We start from the raw sequence: 12744 nt of genomic DNA, 5'->3' as shown, positions 1-12744 counted from the left end.
ATTGGGGTCTTCTTGGTATTCCTTGGTGGGGTGTCACAAGGGTGTGCTGCTGGAGTGAGTTGGGTGCTGGGGGTGGAGAGGAAAGAGCCTGATGAAGTGTGGGGTGCAGTGCTGCCTCCATACGGGCCTTAAATGATGGATTCCCTGAGAAGTGCTGGTAGGCCCTGGAGCAGATGCATCTCATCTGGTTTGCAGGTCACTGAACTCATCCCTGAGGATTGGAGGAGGAGGTAATGCCCCTAATGCCTGGCTGTTCTTAAAAGGATTGGCTAAATTGATAGCTCCTAATGCCATTTGTCACTGGGTGGGCAGGAAAGGATACTGAGAGGGTTGGGATGGCTTCGCTGATTGTCTCTGGCCTGTGGGTGCTCTCCAGTGTCAGCCTTACCTTTTCCTCCAGACCTCCAGCCTATGAAGGTCAGACTCAAAGTCAAACATGGCCAGGAATTAGAGGGAGAAACTGGCACCATATCATCTCAGGCTGCCCCACGGTGTTCACAGAAACCCCTTCCAGAGCACTAGTTTCCTAAGGAAGTTACAGAGCGCTAGGCTGAGAGCAGCAAGGAATGGGGAGGAAGGGGAGGAAGGGAAAGGGGAGTTTATTTGGGTCTAGGGTGGGGAGGGGACACCAGTGTGGAGAGAGGCAACTTTTTGTCAAAAACATGGGTGATTCTCATTTTTGTCCTTAAAAATATCCAGGCTTACTGGGCTGTGGTGACGAGCACAGACTGTGATTGGCTGCAGCAGGAGGTGGGGAGTCCCTGGGCTGGCGGCCTAGGCTGGATGAGGTCTTTCAACAGAGATGCAGCCCCAGGAAGAGAGCCTGCACGCATCCTTTTCGCCAGACAGACACAGATGTGGCCCAGCTTGGTGGCCCTCAGTCCTCTCTGGGAAACACAGGCGAAGGAGCTTCGGACGGGTCCTACTGCAGCCTGGGCCCTCTGTGTCCTCCAGAAAGCCGTGCCCACACTGGCTCTTCCCTCCAGCTGTAGGCTCAGGGCTGCCCGCCCCTCTGGTGCCCTTTACAGCAAAGTGCAGCCTCAGCATTTTTCCTACTCCTGCTGCTTGCCTTTTAGTTCCTCCTCATCTATCACCTGGCAGGGAATTGGAGCAGAGCCGGGAGAGGAGGGGAGAGGCATGTCTTTTGTGTTCTTCTACCTTCCCTCTTTTCCTTTTCCTTCTTCCTCTGGTTCTGTCCTTTCTTCACTTTCACTGATCATTAAAACATAAATTCCTGGCTGACTCTCTCAGCTTAGCCTGCAGCCCAGCTGTTTGGGGACTTCCCATCTGGATCCTACTGGGAATGAGACACTGAGCTGGGCTGAAACCCCCAAAGCTCAGGCAGGAAGGCAGCAAAACAAGCCTGGAGGAGACTTCCCTTGCCCTGTGTCTCCACCAGCCAGAGAAAGCTCTACCCTATTCCTTCACAATCTTCTTGCCTTAAAAATGTGTTGGAACTTTTCTAGGTGGATACCCCAAAGAATAAACAGGGACTCAGATGGATCCTTGTACACTCATGTTCAAAGCAGCATTATTCACAACAGCAAAAGGTGCAAACAACCCAAATGTCCATCGATGGATGAATGGATAAATAAAATGTGGTCTAGATATACAGTGTACTATTGTGATATGATGTCTTATTCAGCCATAAAAGGGCATGAAATTCTGATTCATGTTACAATGTGGATAAACCTTGAAAGTGTTATGCTAAGTGAAATAAATCAGTCATAAAAGGACGAATATTGCATGATTCCTCTTATAGGAGGTACCTAGAGCAGGCAGATTCATAGAGAGAAGGTAGGACAGTGGTTACCAGGGTTAGAGAGAAGGGTGAGGAAGAGTTATTTGTTTAGTGGGCACAGAGTTTCTGTTTGGGTTGATAAGAAAGTTCTGGAAATAGATAGTGATGATGGCTCATAACATTATGAATGTACTTAAAGCCACTGAATTATGTACTCAAAAATCGTTAAGATTATAAAGTTTTGATTTGTTTGTTTTGTTTGGTTTGGTTGGTTGTTTTTGTTGTTGTTGTTGTTGTTGTTGTTGTTGTTGTTTTATTTTGTTTTTGCTTTCAGACAGAAACTCACTGTCACCCAGGCTGGAGTGCAGCAACACGATTATAGCTCACTGTAACCTCAAACTCCTGGGCTTAAGCAATCCTCCCGCCTTAGCCTCCTGAGTAGCTGGGACTGCAGGTGTGTGTGACCATGCTCAGCTAATTTTTAAAAAGTTTTTTGCAAAGACAAGATCTTGCTATGTTGCCTAGGCTGGTCTCAAATTCCTGGCTTCAAGTGATCCTCCCGTCTCAGCCTCCCAAAGGGCTGGGATTATAGGCATGAGCCACTGCACTCAGCTGAATGCTGTTTTATGTTGCATATATTTGACCGTAATAAAAAATTCAGGGCCTTAGCACCTGGCTGTACTTCCAGGCTAAGAGCTATGGAGGTGGACGGGCGGAGGAGGGCCACGCTGTCTCCCACTCTCTGCTCCTTCTTCTTCTCTTGTGACTGAGGTGAAGCTCAGGAATTTTCTGCTTTGCATGTTCCCTGCTTTTCTGAAGCAGGGGCCTCCCCACTCCCTCGCTGGGCTCCACTGTGGAACAGGGAAGTGATGTATTCTCCTGTTCACCCTGGAAAATGAGAGTTTCTGGAGGAGCTGAAATCCCTGGGAGAGAGTGAAAAGGAGGGGAGGACCGGCAAGTAAGGGGGGCTAGGGATCTGGTGGCCACTGTGGGTAACTGGGGCTCACCCCACTTGGAGTTGCTGAGGGACCATGTGGAGCATGCCTGGAATTGTCTGAGACACTGAAGAGGGGAGTATTTGTCCCACTGAGGGCAGCTGCATGCAGCACTAGCTCCTCATACTTCCAGGTTGCAGGTGCCAGGGGCCAGGGGCTTCTTGCAGGCATCTCCTGACTGCAGAGGAGGCCTGGGCAGGAGGCCCCGGGGCAGCTGAGGTGAGGCGCCGTTGGGCTACCCCACATGAATCTGGCTGGGCAGCAAACACTAGAGTAGGAGGAATGGCCAAGAGGACGTGAGAACACAAGAGGCACCTGCAGAGCACGTCCTCTTCCTTCCTTGGGGCACCAAAAGGCTGCAGGTTTGGGATGGGTCTCAATCCTGTCCCCTTTCTTAGCAACTATTATGGGTTTGGGGTGATGACCGTGCCCAGGCTCCCTCACGGGACCCTGACACAGCCCTGAGACACTCGAGCATGTTTGGGAGAGCCCTGCAGAGCCGGCCAGAGGCTGCATCTGCAGGCAGAGCCCGGCACTCTATCCTCCTGAAAACGGCTCCATGTAGAGTTCCTGCAAAACCCAGTTTTCTGACTGCACCTGTTTGGTGTGCCAGGAAGCCCTTGATAAGATCTGAAGTCTTCAAGGAATAATGGGCGTGGCCTTGCGTGTTGACTTCTCCTGCAGGCGACTCCTTTTCAGCCCTCTCTGGACATCAGCAGTGTAATTCCCATCCAGTGGAGGCCAGCTGCCCAGGGCCAGGCACAGAGCCTGCATGGGGCCAGCTCTCCGGAACCTGTGCCCAGCTGGGGAATAAGCACATGCGCAGCACTTGAAGAATTCACTGCTCACTGGAGAGTCAGTATAGACTGGGGAGCTTGGAGGTGGCCTGAGGGACTCAGCAGGCCACCAGGAAGGGGGATGGAGAGAAGGCAGTGGGGTATAGGCATAGTCGTGCAGACCTGGAGCTCTCCTGTGTGAACTTGGGCAAGTTACTTAATCTCTCTGAATCTCCATTTTCTCTTCTAAGTAGCATAATTATGCTGATCCCATAGGGTTGCTGTGAAGGTGAAGTGAGTGGAGGCAGATCAAGTACTGATGTGTCTGGGGCATGATAAAGGCACAGCAGACACTCGTCATTCCTACTGTTAGCAGAAATTGCAGTATTCATACCCATAGCCAACCCTGGGTGAATCTTGCTTAGTAGCCTGCCGTGAAACCAAGGCAATGCTCTGGCCTTCTGTGCATATAAGAACCTCTAGGTTTGGCAGGTGGAGGGAAGGAGAAAATGCTTCCAGGTGACGGGTTCAGTTTGAGCAAAAGCACAGAGGCAGGAAAGAGCATCCTGTATTCATTTTCTATTGCTTCCTAAAAGATTACTACAAATAGCAGCATAAAACAATACCATTCATTATCTCACAGTTCTGTAAGTCAGAAGTCTGGCACAGCATCTCATGAGTCTGAAGTCAAGTTGTTAGCCAAGTTGAATTCTTGGAGGCTCTGGAGGAAAAGTCTGCTTCCAAGCTCATTGGTTCTCGGGTGAATTTACTTCATTGCAGATGTAGAATGAGGTGCCCACTTCCTTGCCAGCTGTTGACCAGGGATTGCTCTCAACTACTAGAGGCCGCCCATGTGCCTTACTTACCATGTGTCCCTCCTCCTTCAAGCCAACAACAGTGCATTGAGTCTTTCTCATGCTTTGGATCTCTGGCTTCTGCTGTCTCTGAGCTCAGTCCCAGATTTAATGGGCTCAGGTGCTTGGGTCAGGCCCTCCTGAATAGTCTCCTTATCTTAAAGTCAACTAATTTGGGATTTCATTGTGTCTGCAAAATCCCTTCTCAAGAGTATCTAGACTCCTGGCGAGTAACTGGGAGAGGGTGTATACCCAAGGCTGTCTTAGAATTCTGTCTACCACACCTACCATATGCCCAGGACAAGGACCAGAGTAGCCAGGGGATAACTTAGGCATGGGCAGCCGTGCAGCAGGAGGGGTAAGGTGGGTGCTGGTGCTATGGGGAGGTGGAAGGACCTGTAGGCTTTGAGTGGCAGGTGGAGGAAGAGGCAATGGACAGCGTCCCCCATGCCCCTGCCTGTAGCCCTTGCCACCAAATGTGCATATCCCAATCACAGCTGACTCTCTGCAGACCTGCTGCCACCCCTGCCTCCACATCTGGTTTCCTCATTCTGAGAAGGGCACCACCTGGGCCTGAAACCTCCAATCCTCTGATTCCTCCCTCTAGGATGGGTGGACAGACCCAGCTCCAAGACCGCTGAGCTCAGAGACCCAGAGCAAGGCCCTGCAGCACCTCAGAGCACCCTGCAGCAGGCCTGGGGTCCAAGGGAGGCTGAGCCCCTTGCAGCAGCCAAAAGCCTAAAAACGAACTGGGAAAGCAGAAGATGTGTGCGCAGCAGGGCAGTTCTCCTTCCCCTGGGAAGTTCTTCCTCTCCATTCCCTCACCCTTGGAGAAGGCAGTGAGGGTGTTGGGGAGTCAACATTCATGTTCTCAGCAGCATTTCTGGAACCCAGCACACCATTTCTTGCCCTGCTTTGGACTCACTGCAGTTTAAACACTCAACAAACCCTAGATTATTGGCAAATAACTGTTCCAAAGAAGGTCTCAGGGTTAAGGTTCTTAGGTTCAAGGTTTTGAAATTCAAATGCTCCATTAAACCTGCTAGGACCTCGCCTTTATTACTGGCAGCAGCATTCACGCTGCTCTATGTGACTTCAGAGCCCTGTGTGTGCAGGATTCAGGCCTTCTCTGTGCTTTGTGTGGTAGTGGTTTGGTAGAAGGCTGTGCTACTATTTGTGATAATAAAAGCACGTGCAGACTGTTTTCTCTGGCAGATCAGGATCTTCCATGGAGATCACAGGTCTCCAGATAATAAAAGAGGCACAAGACAAGTTTTAAAGCCCCTTCCCATCTAGCCTGGAGCCTATCAGGAAGGAAAGGATCCTTGGCCTGGAGGTGAGAAAGGTTCTAGCTTTCCTCACTCCCAAGTGGGTCACGTGTGAGCTTCTGGGGAAAGCAAGGGAGAGGGGAGTGAAGAGGGCAGTGGTGGGGAGGTCCCAGCAGACCTGGGCCCCTGCAGGGCTGGGTTGAGCACGTCAGCTCCAGAGATTGCAGTTCTGTTGGTGGACTTTAGCTAGTGTTCCAGCAACAGCTGGTCATCTATGCCATGCTGCCCTAGAGAGGGGGCCAGAGGGCTAATGGGGTTAGTCATGGCCCTGTAAGGGTGACCAGGCAGTGTCTGTGGCTAGGCCATATCAGCATGGACAGTGCAGCAAGCCTTTCTCGTTCTACCAGTGAAAACCAGTCACGTTCCTGCAGACTCATCATAGGTGTGTTCCAGTAGCTGCACCAGAGCAAGGCTGCAAAATCCTGCTTATAAGTTATAGCCCATAGGCTTCAACTAATTTAAGGGACAGTCGAGTGACCAAAAAGAAAGTCTCCTCATAAGTAGGCATTTTCTTGGAGGACCTGAGCCCCTCAGAGGTTGGTGTCTCGGGCCCCATTGTGCACCCTCAATCTTGGTTCTGTGGTTTATTTCATCCTGCTTTGTGGTAGATTCTGTTAAATCTGAGGCAGGAAGTGAGGCTTGGCCTGTAGGCGGAGTTCATCTTCTGCCTTTCCCAGCGATTAAGGCTTAGGTAGACACTAACTCTGACACTGCACAGTGCCTGTGCTGGCCAGTCAGACAAGTGACCTGCATTCCCTGGGCCTGTCTCCTGCCCCACACAGTGGGAATTACAGCACATCATTTATGCTGAGGGCAAGCCAGCTCCCCACTGACTTCTCAAGGTTGTTGGAAGAACAGAACGCCATGATGGATAAGAAGATGCTTCCAGGAGCAGAGGGTGTTTCCCAGGTGTGGGCATCGTCGTCTCCTCCAGCAGCATCTCACGGAGTTCTCTGTCTTCTTTCCTACCAGTCCCGGCCCAGGCCCCTGAACCGGCAGGATGGAAAACTCCTCTGCAGCGTCAGCCTCCTCGGAGGCGGGGAGCAGCCGCTCCCAGGAGATCGAGGAGCTGGAGCGCTTCATCGACAGCTACGTGCTGGAGTACCAGGTGCAGGGGCTGCTGGCTGACAAGACGGAGGGTGATGGCGAGAGCGAGAGGACCCAGTCCCACATCTCCCAGGTGAGTGCTGGCCTGGGGTTAGGGGAGCTTGGCAAATTCAGAGGGGATGACGCAGGGATCCCTAATTCTGGGCAGCATCCAGTTGCTTGACACTAGACTGCCAAGGCAGAATGGTCCCACCCAGCAGAGCACCCAGAATCCGGCAGGTGGTCTTTGGGATCCAGGCAGGAGGTGCCCTGGCTGTGCACGCAGACCCTCTGACCCACCTCCACTCCTCCCTATCCATTGAGGCTTTCGGGCCCAGCCAGGCCCACAAGTCTTTGAACACACGTCTCTTGAGTACCTACTATGTGCTGTACGCTGTTCCCTGTCCTCAATAAGCTTATGTTCTAGAAAAGGTCTGGAGGTTTTGCTTCTCCATAATGCACACCAACCAAGAACTATAACTTGTGGATATTTTCTCTGATTTCAAATACAAGCAGTTGTTGGCAGCCAAAGGAATGACTCTTGTGGGCTTCTCAACCAGGGCTCTGTATGCCAGACATACTTAGACATATGAGGCAATCTAACCAGTGTTCTGGGTTGGTCCTGCCCCCCCTGCCTCAGTCTGTGGCATCCCCAACCTTGGAGGGGAGATGGACTCATCTGAAAGATTGTGGGCTGAGATTTGAAAGTCTTGGCTTCTCCCAAATAAAGTATGAATGCATTCAGGATAGGGACCCTGTCAAGCGTATCTTTGCCTAACAGCACAAATCCTCAGCAGATTTTTGTTCAAGAGCTGGTTCCAGATTGGCTTGTAGCTGCCTGTGTGACCTTGGGCAGAACCCTCAATATCTGTGGGGCTGAGTTTTCTTATCTGGCAAATGGGGATTATGCTGTTGCCTCAGAATGTTGGAAGGTCAGACGGTAAGAAGTACAAAAGCTGCAGAGTCAGTGCTGCCTGCACAAGCATGTACAGGACAGTCCCCTCTCTCTGGAGTCAGGGTTCTGGGGATCCACCTCTCGTACGTGTTATCCCATCTCCAAGCCCGGGACTCCCGGGACAATCAGAAGGTGAGCTACCTGGGTGCACCCTGCTTTGGGAAAAGGCTGAGTCCAACTACCAGGCTCACTTTTTGGGTGGGACCCCTAGCTTTTTAGAAGCCAGAACAAACTTTTGGCTTTCCTGGAACTCAGACTAGGAGTCACTCTGGGAAATACTGAAGCCACAGTAATTCCATGCCCTGTTCCCACTGGGAAGCAGGGGACAGAAAATAGCCCTGAGGGAGAAAAAAAAATAGATGTGATGCTTTCTTTAGTGTCCTTGAGGTTCTAAAATCACAAGTAATGTAAGCCTATAATTTGTTTGTTATTCAATCCACGAGTGTTTAACAAGCTTCTGTTCTGTGCCAGGCACTATTCTAGGACTCATATCTAGGATTGAGCAACAAAGGCCTGCCCTCATGGAACGTGTATTCTAGTCGTGGGTGATCATTGCAATGGAGAAAAGTAAAGCTGGAAAATGGCATGGGGAGTGAGGAGGAGCAGGAGGGGCTTGCAGTTTTAAGTAGGGTAGTCAGGGAAGCTGGCACGTAGGGGAGGGAGGGGTGAGTGCTGGAGATATCTGGAGAGGAACATCCGGGCAGAAGGAGCAGCCCGTGCCAGGCCTGGGCTGGAAGAAGAGTCCAGGCCCAGCCAGCAGGCCAGGGTGCTGGAGCAGAGGGTGAGGGAGGGAGAGCTGCGGAGACGAGTCACAGGGATGATGGGGACTGTGTCATTGGGAGGTGCGAGGCCTGAGCCCTGGAGTTGGCCCCATATGAGGAAGAAAGGATGTGAGAAGTGAGCCAAGACACCAGCGAGGCAGGAGGGAACCAGGCCACTCAGAGTGCTGGAGCCCAGGAGGGGCATCGAGGGAGTGGGATGGGGAGACTGCCTTGCAGACTGCTGCCAGGCCGGGTAAGAGGGACTGAGAATGGCTGACTGAGCAGGGGGAGCCTGACGGGGGAGTTTTGGCTGCATGGTGAAGGCAGAAGCTTGCCTGTGGCCAGCTCAAGGAACAGAAGGAGATAGCCTGGAGACTAGCAGAATAGTACAACTGTTTTGAGGAGTTTAGCTGTAAAGGGGAGAGATATGTGGTGGTATTTGGGGAAATAAGGTCAAAATAGGAGCAATGACCTGTGCGTTCAATCCAGGGGCAAGTCAGGGGTTGCTGGAGCCCTGGCCTATCCCCAGCCCCCAGTGGTTCATCCACAATAACAGGAGGGAGTTGCAGGCATGCGGCCACGCGTCTAAAATAACTCCTGCAGCACAGCTGTGGTTTCTCACCAGCTACTTGCAGCCACGAAGGTGCAGAGGCAGAGTTACAAAGATGACTTTAACCAGGATGGAGGTTTCTCCAGGGAGTACAGTGGAGGAGAGAGGGGTGAGGGAGGCACGGGAGTGATGATGGTGAGTCACCTGGATGCTGAAGCAGGTCAGGATGGGAGTGGGTACCTGAGGTGGTGATGGAGGCTGACAGGTGGTAGGGTCAGTGGATTGGAGGCCACCCAAAGAACTGTTGTAATCCTGGTAGCAGAGAGACTGAGCTAGAAAGATGGTGGGAGTGTGGCATGTGTCCAGGAGTGGGGTGTTTGAAATCAGAGGTGGAGGAATGCAGTCATGGGTCAGGAGAGGGCTGGGTGTGAGCATGGGAGTGTGTGGGGGAGAGGGAGAGGCCAGGAGGAGAGCAGGTCATGAAACTCAGATCCAACTTCATGGATCTTGAAATCACCAAGAAAGGACAAAAGGATATGGGAGAGAGTGGCTATGATACAGGAGAAAAGTCCTTGAGGAATGCAGGAGCAAGGTGGCGGCTGGGCGGCCTGGCGGTCTACAGCTGACTTCATGGAGGGTCTTGTCTGGTGGTGCATTAACTTATTTGCACAATCCCTTTTTTTGATATAAACTATGCTTATTGCACAGCTAACAGTACCATGATCTGGAGTGGAAGGAGGAGGAAGATTAGGATAGATTGGAAAATTATAAGGGAAATTAACCACTTTAGATTGTCCAGGGCAAGAACTAAGTGAACCAACTTTTGCAGTCCCCTGGAAGCCCCTAGAGCTGACTTCCCCAGGACCAGGGCCTGTGGACGGGCATATGGGCTGGCTGGGTACCCCCTGTTGTGGGCTGCCTGCCTCTTCAGCTGTTGTGGCATCCAGGCCTGCAGCAGGGCATCCTCCAAAGGTTCCTCCAGCTGAAATTTGCTCTACCTGGAGGAGCCAGGGAAGCCTCGAAGCTTCACCCGAGAGGAATGCATGGCTGATGGTAGAATTTCTGTGCCCAGAGCAGCCAGCGGGGACATAGTTTTGAAAGGAGGGGCCCTCCCAGTGCTTTCAGTCTGGGCCCTGTGCTTCTGGCACCAGCTCCTGGGATCAGTGGGGCCTGACTCACACTTGGATGCCCCCATCTGTGTGGTGGGCAAGGCAAGGCTGTGGAGGGGCTTTCAGACTGACGTCTGCTGTAAAGTGTGGTGTGGAGAACACCTGTGTGGTATGACATTTGGATGCATTCTCTAAACTTTCTTCATGCTCTGGAATTCCCTCGAAGAATGCAGACACCTGGCAGGATTCCGGGGCCTGCGGGCCTGCCTGCTGCCAGAAAGGGAGAATGTTTCAATCCTGCCCCTACCGCGCCCCTGCCTCCCCACTCCCCACAGCCACACACATACCTGGGGCACCCACTCTGGAGGAGGGACGGCTGTGGTCAACTCTCAGGAAGGCCAGGGTTAGCTGTGTCTACATAAGATACTTTTTAAAAAAATTTCTCTATTAACACAGCTTTATGGGAAATGTTTCTGCTAAAGCACTTTGGCTTTTTTTTTTTTTTTTTTAAATCTGATGACTAGTTTAAATGGAAGCCAAAAACAAACAAACAAACAAACAAACAAACAGAACACTCAGGGAATGCTCCTGTCTGCCTGTGTGGTGTTTTGATGTTTCTGGGGGAGGAAATTTGTGAAAAATCTTGGAAACCTTGAGAAGACCTGAGGGAGTGGAGAGGAATGTTGCTCTTCAGCTGGTGAGGTCATTTTTTGGGATCTGAGAAATGACAGTTGGCACTCAGGGAGAAAATATCTCATGATGTTTGTACACGTGTGTTCCTCTTGTCCTTCCCAGTAACAACTGGAAAGAAATGAAGGATGGATGGATGGATGGATGGATGGATAGACAGACAGACAGATAGATGATACATAGATAATAGATAGATGAGATAGATGGTTAGATCAGTTTTCCTGTCCCTTAGGGGAATAACCGAGACAATGTGTGTTTTAAGTTTGCCAAAATTTTCTGGATGCCATATTTAACACCACACCCCTCCCCATATTTAGCACCACACCCCTCCCCATGTTTAACATCACAACCCTCCCCATATTTAACATCACACCCCATGTTTAACACCACATCCCTCCCCATGTTTAACACCACACCCCTCCCCATGTTTAACATCACACCCCCCCATGTTTAACACCACACCCCTCCCATGTTTAACATCACACCCCCCCATGTTTAACATCACACCCCCCCATGTTTAACATCACACCCCCCCCATGTTTAACATCACACCCCTCCCCATGTTTAACATCACACTCCCCCATGTTTAACATCACACCCCCCCATGTTTAACATCACACCCCTCCCCATGTTTAACACCACATCCCTCCCCCATGTTTAACATCACACCCCTCCCCATGTTTGACACCACACCCCTCCCCCATGTTTAACATCACACCCCTGCCCCATGTTTAACATCACATGCCCTCCCCCATGTTTAACACTACACCCCTCCCCCGTGTTTAACACCACATGCCCTCCCCCGTGGTTAACACCACACCCCTCCCCATGTTTAACACCACACCCCTCCGCATATTTAACACCACACCCCTCCCCATGTTTAACACCACACCCCTCCCCCGTGTTTAACAGCCCCAACCCTCCTCCGCGTTTAATACAACACTCCTCCCCCGTATTTAACACCATACCCCTCCTCCGTGTTTAACACGACACCCCCCCATGTTTAAGATCACACCCCTCCCCCATGTTTACCACCACACCCCTCCCCCATGTTTAACACCACACCCCTCCCTCATGTTTAACAGCACAACCCTCCCTCATGTTTACACCACACCCCTCCCCCATGTTTAACACCACACCCCTCCCCGTGTTTAACACCACACCCCTCCCTCATGTTTAACAGCACACACCTCCCCGTGTTTAACACCACACCCCTCCCCGAGTTTAACACCACACCCCTCCCCACGTTTAACACCACACCCTTCCCCACGTTTAACACCACACCCCTCCCCACGTTTAACACCACACCCCTCCCCACGTTTAACACCACACCCCTCCCCACGTTAAACACCACACCCCTCCCCATGTTTAACACCACACCCCTCCCCGTGTTTAACACCACACCACTGCCCCTGTTTAACATCACACCACCCCGCATTTAACATCACACCCCTCCCGGTGTTTAACACCACACCCCACCCCCATGTTTCACCGCACACCCCTGCCCGAGTTTAACAGCACACCCCTCCCCCATGTTTAACAGCACACCCCTCCCCCATGTTTAACAGCACACCCCTCCCCATGTTTAACACCACACCCCTTCCCGTGTTTAACACCACACCCTTCTCCCATGTTTAACACCACACCCCTCCCCATGTTTAACACCACACCCCTCCCCCATGTTTAACACCACACCCCTCCCCATGTTTACACCACACCCCTCCCCCATGTTTAACATCACAGACCCCTGTTTAACACCACACCCCTACCCATGTTTAACACCACACACTTCCCCCATGTTTAACACCACACCCCTCCCCGTGTTTAATACCACATCCCTCCCCCATGTTTAACACCCCACCTCTCCCCGTGTTTAACACCACACCCCTCCCCCATGTT

General features: G+C 51.6%; 1 protein-coding gene across 9 annotated transcripts in view; it reads left to right on the top strand.

Moving 5' to 3' along the window:
* CTIF (cap binding complex dependent translation initiation factor) overlaps positions 1–12744 on the top strand; it is a 394322-nt gene that overhangs the window by 79838 nt on the left and 301740 nt on the right. For all 9 annotated transcript variants that reach the window (XM_030925884.1, XM_030925883.1, XM_010385880.2 and 6 more), the window contains one exon: positions 6667–6874. In XM_030925884.1, coding sequence (XP_030781744.1) covers positions 6695–6874 — 180 coding nt within the window. In that variant the 5' untranslated portion in view covers positions 6667–6694. The remainder of the gene's footprint in view (positions 1–6666; positions 6875–12744) is intronic.

This window comes from Rhinopithecus roxellana, chromosome 21 (assembly GCF_007565055.1).
Source record: "Rhinopithecus roxellana isolate Shanxi Qingling chromosome 21, ASM756505v1, whole genome shotgun sequence".
NCBI classification, from domain to species: Eukaryota; Metazoa; Chordata; class Mammalia; order Primates; family Cercopithecidae; genus Rhinopithecus; species Rhinopithecus roxellana.
This window is presented reverse-complemented; position numbering and strand designations above follow the sequence as displayed.